This window comes from Pyrenophora tritici-repentis, chromosome 2 (assembly GCF_003171515.1).
Source record: "Pyrenophora tritici-repentis strain M4 chromosome 2, whole genome shotgun sequence".
In the NCBI taxonomy this organism is placed as follows: domain Eukaryota; kingdom Fungi; phylum Ascomycota; class Dothideomycetes; order Pleosporales; family Pleosporaceae; genus Pyrenophora; species Pyrenophora tritici-repentis.
In genome coordinates this window covers 4,895,938-4,920,746 of record NC_089391.1, presented here as the reverse complement: position 1 = coordinate 4,920,746, position 24,809 = coordinate 4,895,938, and the positions used below count along the sequence as shown (strand labels likewise).

The following is a 24,809-nucleotide window of genomic DNA, read 5'->3' as shown; positions in this document are numbered from 1 at the left end:
TGAAGCAAAGAAGGAAGCCGAGGAAATGTGTTTTACTACTGACTGTCAATCTAGTCGTCTTCGTTCTCACTATCCTCGATATCGCTGTTCCCCTCAGCTTGGGGCTTTCCATACCAGGCCCGGAGACACTCGCACGCTTCTATAATATCTGCCTTCAGCCTACCACGGCGATCGACGATAGTAAGCTTCGCGCTACTAAAAAGACGTTCGCATTCATCCGACATAGGCGAGATCGCAAACATGTCTAGAGCGAAGCGAGCGAGATCTCGTTGGGAGTCGTAGCGAGATAGCCAGTACGCAATAGCCTCATTGCAACCTGCCTCTTCGTTATGAAGCCGGTCAGTAGAGATGTATTGTTCATACAAATCAGTTGTAGAAACTGGAGCGTCTATTCGAATGCGCTTATGTTCCCGCTGGCGATCAAATGCTGGGTCAGGATCTCTCTCCTTCCTGGCTGGTGGTGGCAGCATCTCGACAGGGTACCTTCCCTTATACTCTGTCTCCCAGAGATGCTTCACCGCTAATTGTGCGTTTTCAAACCACCTCTTCTTCTCTTCGTCGCCATGAAGAACCCACTCTTGCCTGAACCATCCCCACTTGCGATATGGATCAAGGATTTGAGCCGCATAATATGCCGGTGGAAGGTCAGTATCTTCAGGGAATCGATTTTGCCAATTCAGCTGCTGATTGTTATAGTACTCAACGCACTTTAACCAAGCAGCATCAGCGCAGCCTTGAAGGTACTTCCATGTAAAGTTGTTATCGTCCTCAGTGTGGATGTCGTGGTAGTGATCCTTCGTCTCGCTTATCTCCCGGAGAAGGCAGTCCAAAGTTGAAAACCAGTCCGCAAGTGACGTCTTCTTACCTTCAGAAAGCAAAGTTGCAGCATAGAAGTCTTTGAGAGCGAGTTCAATCTTTTCAAGCTCAAACCAGTGCTGTCCATCAAGCTTAAAGTTCGCGATCCCTACGGAGCCCTTTCCAGGTACATGACGAGCCGAGAAGAGCTCTAAACGTTCTCGAACATTTAATGCACGTGTAATCGAATAAAACCATGAGTTCCAGCGGGTCGAGTTGTTCTGGATAAGCTCAAGCCCGTCGAATTGCGAAAGATCTCCGCCGATAATAATTGTAGCAAACTCCTCACGCCGTTGTGGAGTAAGCCTGATGTATCGCACCAGGTTGTGAAGACGACCCAAACATCCGAACTTCTTCCAGAGCTCTTCCACCTTCGTATAGTCGCCACGTTGATGATGCTTCTCCAGCTTCGCAAGATACTTCTCACAGTTTCGCCCCATAAGGAACGCCTGGCAACAGAGGTTGATGACATGGCCCAAGCAACGCAGCCGGCGATGACGACGTTGTTTTGACTTCATCCATGGGCAGAGATCCTTGAGTATAAACTCAACAGCGGTATCATTTGCCGAGGCATTATCCAGCATAAAGTATCCAATCTGATCTCCGCTAATGTCGTATTCTTCCAGCAATTCAAGGACCACCGATCCAAGATTCTCTCCAGTATGTTCGCCGTATATACGTCGCATACCTAAAGCGGTAACACGTCGCATGCCGGTAGTATCAATCCACATAGCGACGACGCCTAGGATAGCGTAAGGGTTTGGTGAAGTCCAGAGATCAAAGGAGATAGAGATCCTACTCCGTGAATGGTGTAGGTCCTCCCTAAGCTGTTGCTTCTTCGATATGAATGCATTCATTACCCAGCTTCGGATAGTCTTCGCAGCCTTCGGGAGGTGGTTGAGTAGTGCCGGATTTAAAAAGAGGAGTAGTTCACGAAAGTACTGGTTCTCTAATTGAAAGAAGGCGATATGGCAGTACACAATCCAACGAATTAGAAGCTCTTTAAACTTCTCTACTGACTCCTTCCAGAAAAAGATGCTGGAAGCAGCCCCATCCTTTTGCTGGTCGATTATAGACTTCCGTACAGAACCCTTTCGCTTGATGCCACTCTGGGGATCAATCTGGTGCTTCTGTTCCAGGTGATTCCGGATCCTAGAAGTGCCATTGATGACAAACAACTCTTGCTTGCTCTTCCCAACCCTGCACTCATGGCAGTAATACACCTCTTTCTTATCGCTATCTCGAATGTATTGGAGTCCGTACTTCCAGATGTGTGATGTACCTTGACGGAAATCCTTCCTTGCAATTATTGCACGTTTCACGTACGTGATACCGCCCTGCACGAACTCATCTGGAGATTCGTGATATTGAATAGGAGTGGGTGATAGTATAGGGGTGGGTGATGACGTGGGGATAGGAGATGGAGTAAGAGACGTTAAATCTAGTCTTATAATATTCGATGGGGACGGTGAGGTTGGTGTTGAAGGCTCCATAACAATAGTATATAAGTAGGTTGTTAAGGACTTGATTGTTCTATGTAAGTAGAAGACTTACCTTGATCTTAATGACTCATATTGTGCTAAATTTTCTGGCTAGATTAGTCTAAGATCTAGTCACGTGGACCTATTTATAGCCGGACCGGTCCGATCATCTAGACCGGTCCGACCACGGTCTCAAAAAATCGCCAGACCAGACCAAGTCTTGGCGGTCTAGACCAGACCAAGACCAAGTCAGACCAGACCATTCCGATCACTGCGAGAGGCTCCACTTGACGAGTTTGAGCGCTGGAAAACACAAGAGCCGCAGTGGACGCAGGAGCAGTACAACGCAGATGGAAATCCTGTCCAATACTGGATACAACTACTGCCGAAATACCCGCATTTAGCGCAGTTTGCAATCGATATCATGACTATCCCAGCATCAAGCAGCGACTGTGAGCGCCTCTTCAGTGAGCTTGGCGACCTTCTTGAACCTAAACGACGTGCTCTGGGCAGTGAGCTACTCGCAGCTCTTCAATTAGTAAGGTCATGGGTGCGAGCTGGTTATAAACCGTACAACTGTAGCGAGGCTAAGCTTTCAGATGAGCAGCTTGTAGGAGATTACAACATACTAGAGTGGAACACTGAGTTTTGGTAATTTGTATGTAGCTTAATCTCTTTGTAGTAGTCAAGTAATCCAAGTACTTGCAAGTAATACAAGCAAGTCAAGCAAGTAAAAAAATCACCCCAAGCAAGTCAAGTAAAGCCTATGTTTGAACCAAGCAAGTCAAGTTTAGAGCGGTGACTTGCTTTACTTGCTTGTTGGAAAGTCTGACGATTGCAAGGGCCCCTTCCATATATGGAGACCAGAGACTGCTCAGGAGAAGAGAGAGGCAGCTGATAAGATTGCTGAGATGAATGAGGCTCTAGAGCCTCTCATGAGAGAGGAGTGGGAGCTTATAACTGGGGTGAGGAGACTTGGATTACGCACCAAGCCAGGCAAAACACCTCAATGGAGATGGAGTAGAGAGACTGGCAAGCTGGCTCGTGGGAGCGCTCACGGTGGGATTGACTGGTGGCGTTACCAGTCTCAGATTCTCATCCCAAAGCTTATCCCCTTTGCTAAGGAGTGTCAAAAACAGAGACCTAGTACTCTCGTTCAAGAGGATAAAGCTCCCTCTCACGCTCATTACGCTCAGCGCTTTGTATACCAAAAAGAGAGTGTTGAGAAGCTTATTTGGTGTGGCAATTCACCTGATCTTAATGCTATCGAGCCTGCCTGGTCATGGTTGAAGAGGAGAACAACCAGGAGAGGTGCTCCAAAAAGCAGAGCAGAGGGCGCCAAGGCCTGGGAGCAGGCCTGGCTTGAGCTACCTCAACACCAAATACAAGCTTGGATAGAGCGGATTCCAGTTCATGTTCAAAAAATAATTGAACTTAATGGTGGCAACGAGTACAAAGAGGGCAGAGACTAAGCTAGTCCGCGGTACGGCGGTATTTCGGTAGTAATTGAGACAACCCCTGTCAGCAAGAACTTTTGAAACAGACCTCCGTATCCCTGTCGCCTTATATTGGATGGGCCCAGCTTACATCATTTTGCGAGCTGAATGGAAATGACAGGGCCAGTTTCCACAAGACGTCCGAAGAGTGAGACGCTTTGTCGGTAGGGGAGGGACGCGGGTAAATGGGCGAGGAATCATTACCGAGGCTCTGCGGAGATTGTACTTCTATTGTGGTTTTCGAAATACCTTGAGCCGCCTGGATCTGGTTAGCTTGGTGCCCAAGAACATCAACTCCCATAGTAATTTGTTAGTAAATTAATGCAGCAGCCGTTTCCCACCTCCAGAAGCCCATGAAGCTAGTCCTGTACTCTAAATCGTTCGTGTATAGCGTTTTGTTTGTGTGGAGCTTGTTGCGAGCTCAATCTAGCTGCTGTTGGGATGCCGCCCAAGCGCCAGCGTAAGCCGAAGCAGCCATTCGATCAAGGCGTTAACCCGTCCTCCCAGAAGCGTAGAGCGCCAGCAACTAGACAAAATCCTACCCATTTAACGCCTAAACGTGTCCGCCGTGAGGCGCTGCCGTCGCCTCCAGCGACTGCCCCGCCGCGCCGTCAAAGCCCGTTGTCCGAGCCTGAGCTGCAAGCCACCCAAACAGCTGCCTCCGCGCAAGCTGAAGATATCGTTGGCGAGGATGAGGATACTTTCGAGGATGGAGATGGCGATCCGCTGCCTGAGGATGAGGATGAGATCGCTGCTAAGGGCGCTGCCGGTAGTGTTGAGGATGAGGGAGAGCCAGCGTACCGACGTCAAGAAGGCACTCCATGGCTGCCTCGCTCATCGCAAGCGCTAGAGGATGAGGTTAATCCTGTACTGCGCGTTAGGTGGAGGGCTTGCCTTGGTGGTGATATGGAGAAACACTTTATTCCTGAAGCTGCCGATAGCGAGCACGGCGTACGGCTGTACTCGCTGCATTTCGACGACCTATGGCAGTGGGTAGATGACGTTGTTGCAGAATTACGGCCAAAAAGAGCGAAGATCTCATCTGTTTGCACTGTTGTTTACCCAGCTAAGCAGGCCAAACGCGAGCGCGCGATAAAGCGATTGCGGCGAGGTGTTGATGCAACGTGGAATAGCTTTCAGCGCCTTGTTGTAGAGGTTGATAACTATGTCAGCGAGCCAGTAAACGTCGATTTCGAGCTCATCTTGGCTGAAATTCCAGGGGAGCAGCAGCCGTTGCCAACGGTTGTCGACGGTCCTCGTCGACGCACCGCAACGGTGATTCAAGAGGAGGGGCTTGCTGGTGTAATCGCAGCTGAACAAGCAGGTAGCGGGCATGCTATTGCTATCCGGGATAGATGGCGCTGTACAGATACCCATTGCGAGAACTATCCTTATTGCTGCTGGATGGCGCCAACAGCGAGGCAGCCAGCGCGCTTCGAAGATCACCTCTTTGTCAACGGCAACATTATCTCCATGTGGGCAAGAGCAATTACAGCGAGAAGGGCAACGTACGATGAGCCATCTGATGATGTACGGCTTGCAATTTTGAGAGCAAAGGACCTGCGGGTGCATGAGAAAACGCGCAAGTTGCGGGCGGCTGGAGATGGCGACGATGATATCAAAAGCTTAACAAAACTGCTCATCGTTGGACAGCTTGAGCGGATGAACAGGCAACCTCAACAGGAGTCTAACTTGCAGGCAGCTGCACCAACGATAACAAGAGCTGAGGTATCTAGTGCATCTCAGTGGGCGCCTATCCGATATGATCATGAGCAGGAGATTAACGAGCATACTAGTAATTTCTTTAACTACCTTAAGTTAAAATTTCCTACAGTTGGAGAGGACATTAACGAGCTTTATAAGACTCTTGTTATTGACGGAGCTATGGATATCAACCTCTTGATGCAGCCATCTGGTGATATCTTGAAGTTGTGGACGCAGCATTTCAAGCAGCCTCCTGGCTGGTTTTTCACGCTACAAAACACTGCAAAAGAATGGCAAGCTGGGTACCAGGGTCTCACAGATCGTAACTGGAGACGAGTCGAACGTTGTAAGAAAAGAGAAGAGATTGCGCGCAAGAAATTGGTGGTTGAACCGTCTAGCAGTGTTGTGGAGGATGATGGCGAGAATGCTTGAAGCTTAGTGGCCTGAGCGTTTTTGGTGACAGCGGCCCGTGCCCGCTATAGTGTTGAGGTTTTTCAGGCGTTTCAAATGCGCTGCAACAATAGTCTATTTGGATAGCCCTATGTACAACACTACAACGTTATGCGATTATAACAGGTTAACTTCCTAAGATAGTTCTATATGTATAGAAATAGCTCTTATTTTTTTAGAATTATTAAATCGCTTTTGTGGGTTGCGCATTAAGGTGTAATCGTTCGCATTTGTATGGTATCATCTACCTATAGAAACGTACTGTGGCATCCATTTAAAAGCACAATTAATAGGGATAGCCACACCTATGGAACCAGCTTCTGCAGTTAATATTACAGCACACCAGCTGCGCTGCATACTCAAGAAAGACCCCAAAGTCAATGAAGTTCTCCGCTTGCGCTGAATTCCTTTTCATCCACCCCTTGAGCTGCTTAAAGCTCTTCTCGATGGGGTTGAAATCTGGTGAGTATGGCGGCAGATACTCAAGGAGTACTCCAGCACTTTGGCAAAGCACCCGTACACGCTCTGATCGATGGATGGAGGCGTTATCAAGCACGATTACTGAGGCTGGCCCTGGGTGAGGATTGCAGAACGGCAGCACTTGAAACTCTAAGAAGTCTTCTAGGATCTCAGATGTAATCGCGCCTTGAAAGATCTTATAGCTTATGTAGCCATCTATCGTCATGGCTGGCAGCAGCGACCACCGTTCTGATCGCCTGAAGCTGTGTGATAGCTCCACCGGCTCCCCGATTGGAGACCAGCCATACTTGCGGTCGCCCGTACGCTCATTGCAGGCGCTCTCGTCCAACGCAACGATCTGCTCCGCCTTATAGTGTTGCGCCATCCTGGCAAGATAGAGGCGGCGGAGTGGCTCACTCTGCTCCTTTGCCCGCTTTGTTGCAAGCTTGCGAGACCATCTCATCTTCTCTAGCTCTCGGTAAACGCTCGCAAGGCTTATCCTAACGTCGTACTCGTCGTACAAGAAGTCCCTCATCTCATCCATGTATGCGCCCGGTGAGCCATTGAGGTATGCCTGAAGGCCTTCGCGCTGAGCTTGCCGGAGTATAGATGGCCGCCCAAGTCGAACGCAGCGCGGCGGATAAGGCACGCCCCAAAACTCTAAGCTCAACCTCAGCTTTGCTACTGTGTTACGGCTCGCACCTGTAGCTCTAGAGATGGCTCGATCACTTTCGCAGGCAGCAATTCGGTCGAGGATAGCCTGGAGAACAGCGGGCTGCAAGCGGTGGCCGGTGCCTGGCATCGCGATGAGATGGGCTCGAGAAAATTGCAACACCAAAAACGCGAGTCAGTAGAGGCGATCGCAGCAAACAATGAACTTCAAATACGTTGTGGGTGTTAGAAAGCGTGGCTGCATCGATTTACTAACAAATTACTATAGGAGTTGATGTTCTTGGCCACCAAGCCAACCAGATCCAGGTGGCTCAAGGTATTTCGAGAAACACCCATAACGTGTCTGTGCGCGTGATGCCCATAATCGCGTGCCGCACACCCCGCAACATCAACACCAATCCACCCTTACCACTTCAACCACCCATAACTCCACAACCATGAGTTGTATCAACGCTGCGATTGAAGCTATTGAATCGCGTGATCCCGGAGATAAATTTACATACTCTGAGGTTGCGCGCCGCTTTGGTGTTGATCGCTCTACGTTGTCGCGACGCCATCAACAGATCCGGGGCTCAAATGAAGCCAAATCACGTAATCAGCAACTCCTTCACCCACACCAGGAGCTACAGCTTCTAGAGCACATTGACGAGCTTACTGAGGCTGGCTTACCACCGACGAGGACTATGATCCAGAACTTTGCTAGTGCTATAGCCGGAAGGGCTACCTCCCAAAGCTGGGTGACGCGCTTCTTTCACCGTCATCCCGACGCGATTATATCACGTTGGTCAACTGGTTTGGACCGCAATCGCCACCGGGCTGATTCTGTATACAAGTACGAGTCGTACTTTGATCTACTATCTACTAAAATGGCTCAGCACCATATTCGGGCGCAGGATGTATATAATATGGATGAGAAGGGATTCCTTATTGGAGTGACGGGGAGGAGTAAGAGAGTGTTTAGTAAGCAGAAATATGAGACTGGGGGCTTTAAGAAAGTGATACAGGACGGCAACAGAGATTGGATCACTGTTATCGCTGCTATATGTGCTGATGGGAGTACGTTACCGCCCGCGATTATATACGAAGCTACTTCGGGCAACATGTACGCCAGATGGGTTGATGATATCGCAATTGACGATCCAGTCTACGTTACCTCAAGTCCCTCAGGGTGGACCAATGATCAGGTAGGCCTGGCATGGCTCGAACAGGTGTTTGATCGCCATACGAAGGAGAAGGCCGGCAATCACACACGCTTACTCATCCTTGACGGCCATGGGAGTCACGTTACTATGGAGTTTATTGACTATGCGATCGCCCACAATATTATGTTACTCATACTACCCCCCATAGTACCCATACGCTGCAGCCACTCGATGTGGTAATGTTCAAACCTCTGGCAGCCGCGTACTCACTCAGCTTGCAGCACTACCTCCAGGCGAGCCACGGTCTCTTAGCTGTGAGGAAGGATGACTTCTACCGTCTTTTCAAGCCTGCCTGGGACTCCTCTTTCATTAAGAAGCACGCGTTGAAGGCATTTAAAGCCACTGGGATAGCTCCTATAGATCCCGAAGTAGTACTTAAAAAGTTCCGAAAGTCAACACTAACAGCACCGCCGCCACTAGTGAACGTGAGTAGAGCTACTATCACGAACCTCATTAATCAGGCCTACGATCCGAGCTCTATTGCGACCAACAACCTCTCAGAAATACTCCTCCGCCTCCAGGCTGCCAAAGAGATCGCCGAGTACGAGAAGGACGCACTGCGCGCGGCGCTACACGTTCACCAGAAGCCCCGCAATCGGCACGAACCTCCCCTAGATCTACAGCAGCGAAAAGCGTTCCATTCAGGGGCAGTTTGGTGGTCGCCGTGCAAGCTTCGAGAGGCCCGCTTCAGGCAGCTAGTGAAGGAGAAGGAGAAGGAGAAAGAGCTACTTGATAAGATAGAGTTGAAAGAGGCAAAGGAGAACAACAGGATCTATCAACTTAAGATCAAAGAGGCAGCGCGGGCGGCGCGTGAGGAGGCAAAGAAGGTGCGGGATGAAGCCAAGGCTGTAAAGGCTGCCGAACTTGACGCCAAACGACGCGATCGCGACGCTGCAAAGGCTATACAACAACCCCAATCGGGCAAGCGTAAGGCTTCAAAGCCCGCTGCAAAGCAACAGCCAAAAAAACGACGCGTGGGTGGTGCTGGCGGTGGCACTCTGGCTGAGGTGGCTGCACCGGCTCCCCACCAACAACCACCCGACGCGGCCGGGCCGTCAATACTCCGGCAAAATATAGATAGACAAAGTTGTAGAGCTACGTCTATAGATCAATACACCGGAAAACCTCGCGATAATAGTTATTGTACGTGGCTGCACAGCCTCAACTTTGCCGTCGTCGCGATATTGGTGGGGTGTGCGGCACGCGATTATGGGCATCACGCGCACAGACACGTTATTCTGTAAGCGTAGAGCATCCGGCACGCGTGATAGAGTCAAAGCGCGTAAAGTAAAGAAAGCAAGGCCGGCATCACTCGCGCCGCACAGCCATGTACTTGCAATCAAGATTCCCGGATTCAGGCACTGTTTGCAAACATATTGCGGCAGATAAGTACTGTGTAATCTTCAGTGGCTGAGTGCTTCGGTATTATTCTCGGCACGTTATTCACCACTGACTCCCGAGGTCCTTATTAAGCCGATCGTCTCTAGGACTGTATAGCTATATCAGCCGCGCTATAGCTTCAAACCGGGTGTGCAAAGGAAAAGCTGGAGAACAGTTCGGTAAGTTTCTGTCGAAGCAGCGGGTACAGATCTACTGTAGTAAGCGTTCTAGAGCAGAATCTTACTTAATCGCGAATAGTGTCTTGCCTTTCTGTTTTGATTACTCGTTTCTTACCTACTAGACAATAACATATCGTGTGCAGTCGTGTGCAGTGGTTATTGTAATACTGTATCCCGGTCGGTACCGAGGTAGATAATTTTGATGCTTGTAAACACTCTACGGAAGTTTTTCATCGATAGCAGGCTATGCCTGATCTTAATATCAAGCTTGACGCCGGATAACAGAGTGAAATAACTGTAGACATATATTGGATAGAACTATAAAGCTCCTTGCCCTTCCCACTACCTCTTCTCTCTACCTACAACATCCTATATCTCACTCCATCTACCATCCTCAACCATCGCATCAGACTCCTTCTTGCCGTTCTATTTCACTACAAAATCTTTGCAACCTTCAAGATGCGTTTCTTCATCGCCGCGTCCGCTGCTCTCGCCACCACCGCTGTTCAAGGCGCTGCAATCACTTCCCGCGACAATACTTGCCCTAAGGCGGCCCGAAACTTGCTTGGATGGCCCCAGTACGTTCCGTACAAACTCTGCTGTGCCTACAATGTTCTATGGGTAAGACAACACAATCCTACATAGCCTTTTCTAAGTCGCTAATCTTTCTAGGGCCAATGCTGCCAACTCGACGGAAGCGTACAGTATACCCTTGGAGACAAGCCGGTCAGGAAATGTACCCCCGATTTCGTCACCGACGGCAGTTCCTAGACACTTGCAGGGTATACTACTGAATTCTCGGTGGATGGGCTACAGACTGTTTCCGATGTGAAAGCTGGATACAGGAAAGAATATTGGGCTAGGGGTTCTCTTCGATCGCAGATTTGCTGCGTCGATGTAATCGTTTGAGGACTTTTGGATGCGGTAGTTTTCGGGGGGTGCCTTGGGTCGACTGTACCATGGTACCAGGAAAGAACATTGGTTGTAAATTGTATGTATTGATTTGAAGCTTCTGTCGCGCTGCGAGTAGCAATCCTAATATTGAGCATTATTGGAACAAGGTCCCTCTAGTAGTATGACTACTATGGATAACCGAGTGGGAGGAGGGACAAGGCGGGGTGGCTGCAACGTATTGTATTGACTATCGTGGTTCAGTATCAAGGTCTCACTCTATTGTGGTGGGTGCTATTGCCCACCGGGCAGTGCCTGCCACACCAGCACATCATGTGATCCCCAAGCACCTTCTACCTGGACTGAACCCAGATATTCTCAACAAGCATTGTATTATCTGTTGCTAAATCAATTCTCAAGATATACCTTGAGTGCATCGTCTGCGTGACCCCTAGCCCCGACACTTTTTTCCAATAAGCGCATCATGCGAGCGCATGGCTGCAACTGCTTAGCAGTACCGGAATCCAAGCCTTGCTGGAGTTTGTCAAAACGTTGCTTCCGGGATAACCGCTCGCTCGTAAAACAACACAATGATTTCCATCTCGACCAGCCCATTTCCATCAGGGTGTCTCCAATTAAAGTTTGTATCGCAGGGTTATTGTGTGTTGAAGATGGCGTGTTGTCGTGGTAGAGTAACTCGTTACGCCGGGTGAGGGGGGCTCGTTACGTAGGCGGTGAGGTGAGCCTCGGTATCCCGGCAAGAATCACTCAATTTCCACTTGTGGCGCTGCTGAAGTTCGACAATAGTCAGGCGGTGAAAGTAGAGCGCATGATGGCTATTATATCACTCCGAGTACAAGCTCACTCGCCTGTAAGGTTGTCGTTATGCGACTGCGGTTGCGTGCTCTGAAAGCTCTATGGATGCTGGCGGGATGCGCCTAGTTAAAGCTCATTCGTGCATTGTTATTCCGGCAGAAGCTTTGACTAAGTTTGAGCCAGAACACATGTGCCGTGCTGACAACATCACCTGGGCCGCATTACGGGTACCAGTCTAGGTACTATACGAACATCAGCAGGTACTCTATTGGGTTGCTTTACTCTGAACACGACGCTAGGTATCTTACCTGCTGTGTACATTGCATATATGTCTTTTTACTCCACTTCTAACCTTGAAGTAATTATTCCTATCGCTCCGAATAGCTTGCCGTAACCTTGTACCGGTCATTCCGATTTGTGGTCTTTTCATCATCCTTCTCCTTGGCAACAAACTATCTCAAACCCTTCTTGGGCTTGCCCAAAAGTATATAATGGACTTGATTTCCTCCTAATATCCAAATACATCACCAACACACCTACCATCAAATAAGCAACTACTATTCAGCACCCGCCGTCTCCAAACCTCAAGACCCTATACTCCTCATCACCTATCCTACCGCGCAGTAAGTTTCTGAAGACATGCTCCAAGCGCCCAACAACTTGAATAATACTAACAATTTATGTAGACCATGTTGATGCGTCTAGTCGTTCTATCTGCCATGGCAGCCTCAGCCTCGGCACTATCCGTGTGCTTTTACGGCAGTGGCTTAAGCACCGTTGGGTGCTGCAGCCAAGACGACCGCTGCCCTACTAGATTCAGGGGCCATTCTAACCCACGTGCCAACCAAGTGATCACTTGTGATGGCATAGCCGGATGCTGAGAGAGCTGGGTAGCGGGTTACATGGGCGAGCGACCCCAAACATGCCAACCTGTGGGGCGGCGCACGCAGTAATCCAAGGGCAAGCGGGAAAGGGATGATATCAAGGGTCTCCGAAGAGCATCCATCCAGACAACGCATTCACACAAACGGAGGAGTACCCATAAAGCTTGTTCTGAAGCAAACAATTGTTATCCCTACACTATCAAACTCAGTCATTCATTACTACAACCAAAATCATACAGTATGTCCTACTAGCCGTGACGAATGCTCCATTAACTATATACGGTGACCAAATTACACGATCTCAGCCTGGAAAGGGCAGCGCACTCGGAGCGTACCCGAAGTATTCCAAGCCTCCTGAGTTCAATCCAATATTTAGTCTTCCTAGGTTTTGACCGAATGCAGTCGTCGCAAGGCACAGACGTCAAATTGGTAGACTCATGGAGACGGCATTCTCTACGGGGAACGGTCGTTCAAATGCACTACATGTCGCTCTGGACAGTATATGCTCGACAGCGTGGATAGATGAGCACCTTCGTACTCAACGTCAACACGTGTCTGGATAACGAGCACCTGATCACCTTCGTATTAAGCGTTAGCATCTCGTTGTCTGTGCATTGCCTCAGCCTTGCCCCGTCTATCCAGCACTTCCGCCAGGTACTATCTCGCAGTGGATGTCCTGACTACGAATTCCAAAGTTTGATCTAAAGTAAGAACAGGAAAGTAACTGATTAACCAAACTTTGACTGGAAAGCCCACAAGGGTTCCTACCAGATATCCCTGCTCATGCAGAGGAGGCAAGGAATATTCTACCGTTATTCTATCTCCTTATAAACACATGACCAAGACCCGAGACCGAGCGTGAATACATTCAAGCCGCCTCTACAACTCATCCTTCTCGTCAACACCATCCTCTCTCGAAATGCTCTTCGCCTCAAACGCATCCCCCTCTTCCGCAATCCTCCTCAAACGGAACACCCTCGCAGCATGACTCTTCACGTCCGCTTTAAGAACACCCCCCGCACCAACCACACCAATCTTTTCGCCAAACAATCGCCCATCCCCTTGCGCCAGACCTTTCGCATACGGCACCTCCGTCGCATTATACCAATTAGCTTTCGCCAAGATGGACGCTCTTTGACTGTCGTCGTCTGCCGCGGCGAGCAGTGCTTCTGCGGTGGCGTCGAACATGCGATGGGCCCAGAGATCATGGATGGCCCAGTCGTACTTGACGTGTGGAGCGGATCCCCCGGATCCATATGGGATGAAGATTTCAGCGAGGGAGACGTTCATTTGCGTGTCTTCGCCACCGGCGTTGAGCAGGATGACGGCTTCGTCGCCGTTGTGGAGGTGGCCGGCCCAGACGTGCGTTTCGCCAACGCCCCATTTATCTTTTGCTACGCCCGCTGTATCGCGTCGTACGCGGGTTACGCTGCGTCCGTGGGGGTCTTGGCTGAGTGCAATGATGGCGGGGTTGTTGATGATGGTTAGTGCGGAGGCGGGCATGGCGCGTAGATCGTTTCCGAGGAACAAGGGCGATTTGAGGGCGGCCCAGAGGGCGAAATGCGCTTTGTATTCTTCGTCTGTCATGCCGCCTTGTCCTACCTCGAGCATATCGAGATCGCTCCATCCACCGGGGATGCTGCGGTCGGCAAAGGGGGCAACTTTGTTCAGGATGAAGAGGACGGAGCAGTGTGTGCCGGGTGCGATGCAGTTGACGTCGCCTGGCGAAACGCTGTTGCAGCCGCAGAGATCATCTGGGCGTGTGAATGAATCGTAGATGTCTCCTGTGATACGCCAGGAGTTGGAAATTGACATTCCCCACTGGGTTACAAATTAGTTTGTGGGTAGCAAGTACTAGTAGGTCTTGCTTACTGTGTGGACTAGATCCTCTCCCCAATTACACAGATTGAGCAGAATGTTTCGTCCCGTCGCTTTCAAGGCATCTGACATTGCTTTGAAGCGGTTGAAAGATACAGAAGGTGTACCAACACGACCCAAGTGGTAGCAGCTGTCGTACTTCAACATATCCACACCCCACCCAGCGAAGCTCTTAGCATCGTCGACCTCGTGGTCAAGTGAGCCCTCTACTCTATATTAGCAAGCCACAATAGGGTGGAATAAGCGGTTCCTTACCAAATCTCGCGCACGTCATCTCGCCCGCACTACTATACATGCCAAACTTCAAGTTCTGGCTATGGAGATGGTCCGAGATGGAGTTTAACCCATTGGGGAACTTGTCTAGGGCTGGTTGAAGCTTTCCCTTCTTGTCACGACCTTTTGGATCTTGCCAGCAGTCATCCAGCACAACGTAGTCGTATCCTAGATCGCGCAGACCCAGGCTCACTATCTGTGCCGAGGTTGTGAGAAGTAGATTCTCGGAGACGTCGCAGCCGAAGGCATTCCAATTGTTCTTGCGTTATCAGTAAACGAGTAGAAGTGATGACTAGAAGATGCTCACCCAGCCCATCGGGGGAGTGATAGCAAGGCCATTGCTGATGGCAGTTGCGCCACTCAAGAGTGTTGTTAGCGCGACGACGGTGCTATGTGAGGGTGACATTGTTCAGATTCGAGGATTGAATCCACGAAGAAGCTGCACCTCCGTCTTAAGCAGACTTTGACATATATATCATGACGGTCACGTTGCGGACTAATCGACAAGTCCACGAGTCTGGCGGGCCCACTGTGGAGTGCTGGGCACCGCAAGTTGGGAAAAGTCGGCAAGTTTTCCGCCGCTAACGTCTAGCGACATCTTCACCCCGCCATCAACCTTGTACTCATTGTCCGATCGCTCGGCATTCCGGTCATCAAGTTCCTGTGATAGAGATTCTGTAACGGTGGGATCGAGGAAGAGGGGGATTGCATTGTCGGAGTAGCTATGAAGGAGGGCAGCTATATATATGAATGTGGGATGTACGAAGTGTGGTAGCGAGAGCAGTACCCAACTTGTACCAGAATAGGTCTTGGCATGGCCCAAACCGTTACAGATTCACAACGACATAATTGAGTGACATGACAACGGTGACTGTCTGCTCAGCGCCAGCAATGCCTTGTATTCCGGATCGTTGTCTCTCGGTTCAAGCTCCATATGAGGCGCAAACTGGACCAGAAAGCGCAATAGCCATCGATCAAGAACGAAGCTGGTCTCCTTACTTCGGAGACAGGTTTGATGGAATGCCCGTAGGCGACTCATAGCACCGTCTACACTTGGCCAATACGTGCGCAACCGCAGTAACATCTCAAAGTTGCGCTCCAGTCTCGTCTTGGAAATCCTGATCTGGCCTTCGTCTCCGGAAAAGAGCAGGGTATGGATCTGTATGGTCGATGCAATCACTAGGATATGCGAGACCGCTGAGTACAAAACTTCGCTGCCAGGGGTGGAATGGGAGCGGTAGACAAGGGAACAAAGCCGTGCGGCGTGTTGTTTGCAGGCATCAGCATATCGCGCCGAGTCGGCTGGTGCTTCGATGGACGATGAGAGGAACTGATAGTTCAAGAGCTGACCGTAGTGGTAGTACCCCAGGTAAACAGCTGCGAACATACGCCCGAGGCCATGTGAGGCAAAGTATTCGAAATTTGCCGGCGTGTCGTGCATGCGTTGTGGAAGATTCTCTAACCAAACATCAAGGTCGCGGGACAATTCGCGTATGCCTTTCTCAAGGGGTATGCCGTCAAGATGTTCAGATACGCAGGTTCGATTGAAGTCGATAATCTTGGACAATATCCTATTGAGTTTGATCATCTCGGCGAGGAGAGGAGAGGCCACTGAGGAGGGGTTTTCAATGAAGTCGCATCTCACATCGGTGGTCATGGATGAAAAAGGTATTTCGTCGATTGGAAATGGCACGGCGTAGTCAAAAGGCATGATGCGCGGCATCCTAACGGCTGCAGACGACCAGACGTCTACCATGCAGATGGCCCACCACATCCTGATGTTTACCTCGCGCTCCACTAGGCTGGTGACGGGACGATTGGGCAGGTCCAGAACCAAACACATACGGCCAGCCGTGCTGTAGTACATGTTTTCAACGTCCGTGTCGCCACTGGCAGCTGCGTATGCTCCAAGCAAAAGGCATACCTGAACTGTCGTAGGAGTAAGATGACGGATACTGAACAGTCGTTCGCTCGCTTCACGATAGACCTCCCCGCGTAGCCTTGGGTCTGTTCCACTGAAGACGTCGCTAGTCGAAAACCTCGCAGACAGAGCGAAGAGTGCCAAGAGCACAATGACAGGCACCCGATCGTTCACCACATCGTCCATGAAAGATGCTTTGTGATACATGGAATGAAATTGATCGTGAATGTATTCGAAATACAGCTCGACTAGTTCTCGCCTCAAAGCCATGGGTGGCAGCTCTTGGTGACACTGACTTGGTGCTGACACTGCTTGGCCTGGGGAAGTCTGCTGGGACGCACCAACTCCATGGAGCCTAGCGCGCCGTCTTGCATAGTAGCCGCCTTCTGGGGGGCCTTGCAGACACTGCAATCCATGGGTTGAGCAGTATTCGCATGTTGTCGTGAGCCTGCTTGTCGGGTAGATGCACTTGCGACGGCGGGCTCTGCCATATGGTTAGTATACGCTTCTTTTTCTGAATATGTGAAAGGCTTGCCGACAGACGGTACATGCAGATGGCTTACGCATAGTGCTTAGAGGGCGGGAAACGTTGGAGACATCTGACAGTGAAAAGCGGGAAATTGACGGAGAATTCAGTGAGGGAAGGAGCGTAACTCGCATCCTCGGCTCAAGTCCCAGCCACAACAGGCAACGGCTCCGCAGCGGAAAACACGTGCACGGTCCATATCTTGGTTAGCGGCGGGATACTGGAGGAAAAGTCTCTCACGCCCTGGTAGACGACTTGGCCTACCTCGTTCTACCTTCTGACAGGCTATTAAGCGCGCTTGAATACCCCATTATATCCCCATGGGCGTTGTACACGAACATGCCGCCATGTGCTTCCCCGCAATTCGATCCAGACTTTTCCTCATGCAGGCCACTACCGCCTCCTGGGCACCCAAGCCCTCGGGCTAGCCGTTCAGTCAGGGCATGACTCTTGCCGTAGTCTCGCTAGCTGGATATGCATGGCCGAAATCTATATAGTCTACAGATCCCTACTATTTCCTCTTCTTCTGCATCTTCTATCCCAAGAAGTCAGTCCCACCGGCTATCGACTCTTGGACTTTGGACTTCACGCAGTCGATTCACTATGGCGTCGATGGAGAAGAACGAAGGCCATGTGGCTGAACGAGTCACTTCAGCGCCTGGCCCCCATGTCGTCGACGATACCAGCGCGGCCATTAGCAACGAGCACAACATGTCTGTCAGAGAGTCTCTGCGGTTCTGGTGGAAAGCAATTGTTTTCTCCTTTGTCATCTCGCTGTGTGTGGTCATGGAAGGTTACGATACGAGTCTCATGAACAAATTCTTCGCCTTTCAGCCCTTCCGAAACAAGTTTGGCGATCAAGTCGATGCCGACGGCCAGAAGATCATTTCAGCGCGGTGGCAAACCATCATACTCAATGGCACTCAGGTGTGTAGTTCCAGTCATCTAGCGTTCTGTACTAACATTCGGAAAGGTCGGGTGCATTCTCGGTCTCATCATCAACGGCTACATTACTGAATGGATTGGATACAAGAAGACCATGGTCGCCAGCATGCTTTTCATGGCCGCTGCCGTCTGTATCCCATTCTTCTCGACTGGACTGGAAATGTTCCTTGTAGGTGGCATTATCCAGGGTCTTCCATGGGGTGTCTTTCAGACACTAGCAATCTCTTATGCTGCGGATCTATGTCCTACGCATCTGAGAGGTACGTCCGAGTACTCAACAGCTCCAACTATAACTAACGACAACAGGATACATGACTTCCTGGATCAACATGTGCTGGGTTATCGGCGGTTTACTATCGACCGGTATCCTTACTGGGCTGATGAAGAACAACACACAATGGGGCTACCGGATACCCTTTGCACTCCAGTGGATCTGGCCCGTTCCCATCATCGCCGCCACCCTCCTTGCGCCCGAATCCCCATGGTGGTTAGTCCGAAAGGGTCGTATCAACGAGGCCAAGGAGGCAATCCGGAAGATTACCACCCCTACAGATGGTGTCGAGTTTGATCTAGATGCACACGTTGAAATGATGGTCGTTACCAACGAATACGAGAAGCAAGTCGGCTCCGGAACGAACTACTGGCATCTTTTCCGGGGAAGTGACCTACACCGCACCGAAGTCAGTGCAATGGCATTTATTACTCAAAGTTTATGTGGAGTTCCTTTCATGGGCTTTGGAACACAGTTCATGCAGGGCGTCGGCCTCAGTCAGGACGACTCGTTCCACCTTACCGTCGGCCAGGACTGTCTCGGTCTGATGGGATGTGTCATGGCATGGTGGATTATGACACGGTTTGGCCGGCGACCGATTTACCTTACCGGTCTTTCTGCAATCACCATCATTCTCTTGATTGTTGGATTTATTGGCCTTGCACCATCAACAAATAAGAGTGCAAGTCTAGCGGGCGGCATTCTGATCATCTTGATGGTTTTTTGCTTTCAGGTACGTTCAATCTGCGCGACGAAAATTCCTCCACTTTACTGACCAGAACAGCTTTCTCTAGGGCCCATTTGCTACTCACTCGCAGCCGAGATCCCCTCGTCTCGCCTTCGCGTCAAGACCGTTGCGCTTTCCCGTGCTTCCTACAACTCCATCGTTTTCGTCACAAACACCATTATGCCGAAGATGGTAGGCAAGAATGACTGGAACTGGGGCGCAAAGGGCGGCTTCTTCTGGGCCGGTATCTCATCACTATTCATCGTATGGGGATACTTCCGCCTTCCCGAACCAAAGGGCTTCACATACTCTGAGCTCGATCTCATGTTCGAACACAAGGTTTCTGCGCGCAAGTTCACGCGGGAGGCAGCGGACGCATTGAAGCCAAACTTGACGGACGTTGCAACGCAGTATGAGAAGCAGAACAACGTTGAGCGTGTGGAGTCACGTGCGTAAGATAGTCAGAGATGCATCTGTTGAACGACATAGTAATACAAAACTACTGGCCGTAGTTCTTCACCGCTGTACCTACTCTGTATTGCCATATTCGTTCCTGCAAGCGTCATCGTGAATTCCATGTCCATTGAGCAAGAATGGAAATTGCTAATTATAGCTTGGTGTCAGCGAACCCCCAGCATCAGTGTGTTCAAAGCACGGGCGACATGCAAGATCTAATTGGCCGAAAGTGAGATTCCAGAAGTTCCACCAGACGGGAAGGTACCCCTGGGTCAGTCCCATCAACTGCGCACCCCTGGTTTCTTCGCGTATCTCCAGACGACCGCATCCATCGCATGCCACCATACTGTACACTGGTCTATGTTTGATAGTACACTCAGCACTGTGTCAGTATTTACATCGGAGTATCTGCCGGAGAGATGCGTGGTGAGACTAGGAAAGGCCCGCCTCTTGATGACAAGCCCGAAATGAAGCACCGAGCCAGCTCATCCCCGCCTGCACCCGCTTCGTACCCAACGCAAATACACAAAGATTATCCCCTGGAGCGACACCGCTAACACCTTTGTCGGACGCTTCCCGTTCGCATGATTACGAAAAGAGAGCCAGAAATAAGCAGCCATGTGCATAAATCGTCGCAGCGCCCAATCAGAGCGCAGTAAAACAAAACTACTTGCCAACCATGTACGGTCCGTAACCACGTAACCATGACACTCATTCACGAAGCTCGTGCGTCCCCCACTCGCCCCGCAGAAAATCTCACTACACCAAGCACGAACGGCAAGAAGATGTGGTTTGTATAAGAGGGGAGTGGCTCCTCATTGCTGTCAATCCTTACCACCATCACCCGACTCTTGTTACCAGGCGGATCCAGTCTCTCGTTGCCATGTTGACCTTTTCTCAAATCACCGCGGTACTCGCCTTTACAGGCGCAGTAGTTGCGAAGCCGTTTCCCCTGGGTAAGCCGACCCATGTACTATGTAGTTTTACTTGCATAGTATGAGAAACTTCATCGAGCCCCATCTAACATTTCCATCACACAGATGATCGCTCAGCCAATTCTGATGGTGTCGGCAACACCCTCTCGCTCGAGCACCCTCGACGATCTGTGGATTCGCAGAACGGACCACTTGAGGTGCTCAAAGTCAGGAGGAGGTATAACATGGAGGTGTCTCCCAAGCTGGTCGCGGCTGCTGAAAGGCAGGTAAAGAGGCTCGCTTCTTTGCAAGCTCGAGACGACGAGGACCGTGGCAGCGTGGCTTTCTATCAAAGCTATAATGACCAACAAGAGAAGACAGTTTGGGCCTATGTTGGTGGCCAGGAACTTAAAACGACTCTAGGCCTCGCGGGCGCTGATACGTAAGACCACCCCTTTTCAGTATCTGTCGCTCTACAGCTAACAAAAGTCTAGCTTTTTCTTCTCCAACTTGCAACCAAAGGAACAGCTCGAGGGGCATAGATACTACACCGTCGACCCGGCCAAGCAAAAGAAGGGTTACACGTTTGGCCAGGGCTTCAATGGTGGCAGTTCGCCAGTAGAGGGCTTGGTCTACACTGACAATGGTATGTGGACCACATTCTTAACCTCCCACCAACGCAAAAGTCACTGGTTAGGCGTTGGATGCTGCCGGACTACTCATAACCTTGACATGTACTGACGTATTCGCCTCAGTCACGCTCGGCGCATTCTCAACCAACATGGTTTTCGCGGCTGCCACGAACGCCACCAAGGACTGGTATGGCGACAAGGGTGTAGACGGCTACATTGGACTTGGCTTCTACGAGGACGCCAACGGCATCGACCCTGACCCACAGCCCACCTTCTTCGACTCCATCAAGAAAAAGCTCCACGAGCCCATCTTCTCCTCGTCCCTCCGATTCAACAAGAGCGGCAAGTTCGACTTTGGATTCGTCGATTATAAGAACACGTGGGGTGACTTTGCTACCGTCGACGCCGTTCACGATGGCTGGGGTCACTGGGCCTGCATGATAGATGGCTTCGGCATCGGCAACCACAACCCCCACATCACCAAGCGCGACATGAAGATCCACGTCGACACCGCCACAACCCTCGTCTTCGCACAGCCGGATATCGTCGCCGGTTACTGGAAGCTCGTCAAGGGCGCACACTTTGACGACGCCAACCAGGGTTTCGTGTACCCTTGCAACACGCACATCCTGCCCAACATCACTTTTACGGTAAAGGGTGCGAGACAGGAAATCAACGGCGAGTCCCTGCGTTTCTCCCCCATTGATCACGCGAAGAAGACATGCTTTGGCGGTCTTCAAAACATTGGTGGCGGCGTTGACTTTGGTCTGTTTGGTACTCCTTTTATGGAGAACAGATATGTCCTTTTCAACCTGACCGACCCTAAGGGCACCATCGGATTCGCTCCGATGATCATGCACCCGTAAAGCTGTGGGTGGTCATGTATATACTATGTAATACATATCTTTTAATGTTATTATGTGGGTTGATAGATGATGTGAAACTGTGGCGGAAGAAATGGAAAAGAATGATTAGATATGGATGATAAATAGAAGTCTGATTTATACGTTTTTTTCTCGTGACTTCTACGTATACCATCCCTGGTGTACCAGATTGAGAAAATCATGGATTACATGAGCATCAACAAGCTTTTCCACACTTTGCCTCGGGCTATCGTGTCATCCCCACTCATCCTACCCTGTAGTCTAGCCAGCTATGGAATATCCAGACGGCTACAATATCTTCTCTTAGCTACAGGCACACATGTTTCACTCCAATATATATATATATTGTTGGTTGGCTTTGCACTAAGTGCGTAAAGGGAAATAACGATAACTAGGAATGCATTCTGTTCGGTGGTTCTGATTGATTGTCTACGAACATAGCTGCTACGAAGGTATACCTAAGCTCTGCGCAAGGTGGGCCGAAGTCGGGCCGAAGTGTCAAGCAGCCGACGTCTCTACCGATACTCACGATCCGACATATATATATATATAACATACCATTGCGCTCGATCATTAATCTCCTGCGTACAAGTCGACTTTACCCAAGGAACATTAAACCCCCGATTCGGCGGACACGTACCCCTGCGGTAGAAAATTTGATAGCTCCCGTTTATGACGCAACGCGTCTGGGAGCCGTCGGCGTTGAGGCCTTGGTACCAACATTGGATTACTTGGCCGAGGGCGCAGCGTTTGGGCTGGGGGGTTGACGTTGTTGTCGTTTCTGGTGGATATATGTGTTGTTGATGTGTGGCGAGTAGGGGAGGCGGATACTAGGAGGTGGGTGGTAGGGAGGAGTAGGAGGATTGGGAGTTTCATTTTTGTGGGGAGGGGGAGGTGTGGGGGGTTTGGTGGGAAGAGGGGAGGGAGGGGAGGGAGGGGAGGGGGGAGTAAGAAGAGGGTAGGGGTTTATAATGCTATTTACGATTTTTCTACGTGAGTAAATGGCGTACAGGGATATTAAACGCCAAGGTAAGAGTGATGGCATGTAGGTAGGCTTACGGTGACATACGTGTATATATCTACGCTATACCTGCTTTTAACGAGAGAAAGAGAGAGCTCCACCGAGCTTTTTCACATTGGACCTTCCCTATGCGCAACAATAGATAAAAATAGGCTTCAGATTAGCTTGTATGTATGTATGTATGTATTGTTTAACGTCCTATGAAAGCCTCCCAGGGGGCATGAAAGACGGGTAGCGCCCTGTATGGTACTCAGGTGCTCCTATTCTTTGGGTGTTGGCAGTGTGTGCAGTCTGGTAGGGTAATTTCCGCCAGTTGAAAAGACTCTATCTAGGTTCTGGGCCGTGGGGCCAGGGATGTGTTGAGCAATGAAGCAGAGCTCTTGTTCTGGGGCCAGTAGGCATTAGGGTGGATCCCTTGTGTTCTGAGGCAGCTAAGTGCCGTAAGAGAGAGTAAGAAAAAGGTACGTGGGTGTGGAGAGCCGGTGCTCTGTCGAATCGGAGCCGTGGCTCTGCGCGAGGAGAGCCTTTGTACTAGGCTTGGCGATGCCTGTGTCGAAGGAGATAGGTGTAGTAGGGAGGCAGAGCCAGGCCTGTCCTTCTTCTTTATCTCTTAAAGTTGCGAATCTGTAAGGCCATGCTGGCTGCCTTATTTGCGGTCAAGAGCCAGTGCTCTGTCGTGTAGGTGTCATGGCCCTGCATGAAGCAGGGACAGGGCCTTCGAGGTGTAGGAGAGGTGGGTGTGAAGGCAAGGCGATGCCAGAAGTTGTCCTTCCCGTCTCCAATTTGTATGTAAGGCTATGCTGGCTGCCTTATTTGCGTGTTGTGTCAGGTCGGGGACTCTGACCGTTGGTCTTTAGAGAGCTGCGGGCAGCTCTCGTCGTTGTAGGTGTGGAGAGCCGGTGCTCTGTCGGGTCGTGCCGTAGCTCTGCGCATGGAGAGCCTTTGTATTTAGGCCTGGCAGATGCCTGTATCTTGCAAGAACAAGGAGTGTCAAGGCTGTCTCCTTGTCTTAGCGGTGGTTGTGGCCTTCGACCGAACGTGAAAATCTGAGTAGCGCACGGGCCATTTTGAAGACATCTCAGCTCACCAGGGAGATGAAAGACAAAAGAGGCCAGCGCGCCTGCCACAGCGCCTGCAGCCGGAAGAGGACGCTGGAAAACAGATTTAAGAAGGCATTTGAGTCTTGTTTTGATGAAAAATCGATGGATATCGACCTTTCGTTGACCTGGAAAAGTTGATGTTCGGTGTGTTCAGATTAGCTTGGAAGCTGCGTACTGTAGATATGGGTATTCGTATTCTTAGAATCATGGATGCGATAACATACGCGGGGATAAGTTATTAGATAGGGAAACAAACGCCCTGACACCACCTTCAGCGTAGAGTCATGTGACTACCCCCATCACCTCACATCTATCCCTTAGATTAAAACGCCAGGCTATCCAGCACACCCTCAGTCAATCAGTATCACATCGTGCCCACCTACTCATCACTACTCCCCAAACACACACACACGTTAGCCAGTCAAATCCCAAACATCCCCCCAATCCCCACTTAGATAGAACCAAACTCACCATCCAACCCTCTGGTCAAACCAATCAGGTATACAAGTCGAACGATCCCAAATCGCGCCCTCCCTCCTCTCCGGACAAACCGCCCTCCGATAAAACACCTTGTAATCGCCATACATGACGCACCTCACTTGCGTGCCGTCGGGGTTTTTCTTGTGGTACCAGCATTGGGTTAGGTCGCCGATTGCACAGCGTTTGGCTTCGACGCGCTTTGGGATTTTGGAGGCGAGTCGTTCGGTGTTGGGGGGGTATTGTTGGCGGGGGGGTAGGGATGGGTCTGATGTTGTTGGGGACGCCGTGGCTACTAGTAGGTGGGTGGTTAGG

At 50.4% G+C, this 24,809-nt stretch overlaps 11 protein-coding genes across 11 annotated transcripts; 7 read left to right on the top strand and 4 right to left on the bottom strand.

Annotated features, from left to right (window-relative positions):
• Window positions 1–50: 50 nt before the first annotated feature.
• PtrM4_073210 (uncharacterized protein) lies at window positions 51–2,348 on the bottom strand (the record flags this gene model as incomplete). The annotated part of the gene is made up of 1 exon (XM_066106020.1): window positions 51–2,348. One exon carries the CDS (start codon window positions 2,346–2,348, stop codon window positions 51–53), a length of 2,298 nt encoding a protein of 765 aa, XP_065964647.1.
• A 412-nt stretch (window positions 2,349–2,760) lies between these two features.
• On the top strand, window positions 2,761–3,808 carry PtrM4_073200 (uncharacterized protein; the record flags this gene model as incomplete). Its single annotated transcript, XM_066106019.1, has 2 exons — window positions 2,761–2,946; window positions 3,179–3,808. The coding sequence occupies 2 exons, from the start codon at window positions 2,761–2,763 to the stop codon at window positions 3,806–3,808; spliced, it is 816 nt and encodes a 271-aa protein (XP_065964646.1).
• A 465-nt stretch (window positions 3,809–4,273) lies between these two features.
• Window positions 4,274–5,968, top strand: PtrM4_073190 (uncharacterized protein; the record flags this gene model as incomplete). Its single annotated transcript, XM_066106018.1, has 2 exons — window positions 4,274–4,513; window positions 4,592–5,968. 2 exons carry the CDS (start codon window positions 4,274–4,276, stop codon window positions 5,966–5,968), a joined length of 1,617 nt encoding a protein of 538 aa, XP_065964645.1.
• A 304-nt stretch (window positions 5,969–6,272) lies between these two features.
• PtrM4_073180 (DDE-3 multi-domain protein) lies at window positions 6,273–7,247 on the bottom strand (the record flags this gene model as incomplete). Its single annotated transcript, XM_066106017.1, has 1 exon — window positions 6,273–7,247. One exon carries the CDS (start codon window positions 7,245–7,247, stop codon window positions 6,273–6,275), a length of 975 nt encoding a protein of 324 aa, XP_065964644.1.
• A 307-nt stretch (window positions 7,248–7,554) lies between these two features.
• PtrM4_073170 (Trichoplein multi-domain protein) lies at window positions 7,555–9,563 on the top strand (the record flags this gene model as incomplete). Its single annotated transcript, XM_066106016.1, has 2 exons — window positions 7,555–8,411; window positions 8,468–9,563. The coding sequence occupies 2 exons, from the start codon at window positions 7,555–7,557 to the stop codon at window positions 9,561–9,563; spliced, it is 1,953 nt and encodes a 650-aa protein (XP_065964643.1).
• A 774-nt stretch (window positions 9,564–10,337) lies between these two features.
• PtrM4_073160 (uncharacterized protein) lies at window positions 10,338–10,649 on the top strand (the record flags this gene model as incomplete). Its single annotated transcript, XM_001941384.1, has 2 exons — window positions 10,338–10,499; window positions 10,551–10,649. 2 exons carry the CDS (start codon window positions 10,338–10,340, stop codon window positions 10,647–10,649), a joined length of 261 nt encoding a protein of 86 aa, XP_001941419.1.
• Window positions 10,650–12,274: 1,625 nt separating this feature from the next.
• Window positions 12,275–12,466, top strand: PtrM4_073150 (uncharacterized protein; the record flags this gene model as incomplete). Its single annotated transcript, XM_001941385.2, has 1 exon — window positions 12,275–12,466. The coding sequence occupies one exon, from the start codon at window positions 12,275–12,277 to the stop codon at window positions 12,464–12,466; it is 192 nt and encodes a 63-aa protein (XP_001941420.1).
• Window positions 12,467–13,348: 882 nt separating this feature from the next.
• On the bottom strand, window positions 13,349–15,026 carry PtrM4_073140 (uncharacterized protein; the record flags this gene model as incomplete). The annotated part of the gene is made up of 4 exons (XM_001941387.2): window positions 13,349–14,290; window positions 14,342–14,553; window positions 14,603–14,879; window positions 14,928–15,026. 4 exons carry the CDS (start codon window positions 15,024–15,026, stop codon window positions 13,349–13,351), a joined length of 1,530 nt encoding a protein of 509 aa, XP_001941422.2.
• A 429-nt stretch (window positions 15,027–15,455) lies between these two features.
• PtrM4_073130 (uncharacterized protein) lies at window positions 15,456–16,811 on the bottom strand (the record flags this gene model as incomplete). Its single annotated transcript, XM_001941388.1, has 1 exon — window positions 15,456–16,811. One exon carries the CDS (start codon window positions 16,809–16,811, stop codon window positions 15,456–15,458), a length of 1,356 nt encoding a protein of 451 aa, XP_001941423.1.
• An 859-nt stretch (window positions 16,812–17,670) lies between these two features.
• Window positions 17,671–19,466, top strand: PtrM4_073120 (AraJ, Arabinose efflux permease; the record flags this gene model as incomplete). The annotated part of the gene is made up of 4 exons (XM_066106015.1): window positions 17,671–17,994; window positions 18,041–18,272; window positions 18,319–19,016; window positions 19,068–19,466. 4 exons carry the CDS (start codon window positions 17,671–17,673, stop codon window positions 19,464–19,466), a joined length of 1,653 nt encoding a protein of 550 aa, XP_065964642.1.
• Window positions 19,467–20,349: 883 nt separating this feature from the next.
• Window positions 20,350–21,878, top strand: PtrM4_073110 (Asp multi-domain protein; the record flags this gene model as incomplete). Its single annotated transcript, XM_001941390.2, has 4 exons — window positions 20,350–20,422; window positions 20,507–20,822; window positions 20,875–21,026; window positions 21,136–21,878. 4 exons carry the CDS (start codon window positions 20,350–20,352, stop codon window positions 21,876–21,878), a joined length of 1,284 nt encoding a protein of 427 aa, XP_001941425.1.
• Window positions 21,879–24,809: the final 2,931 nt, after the last annotated feature.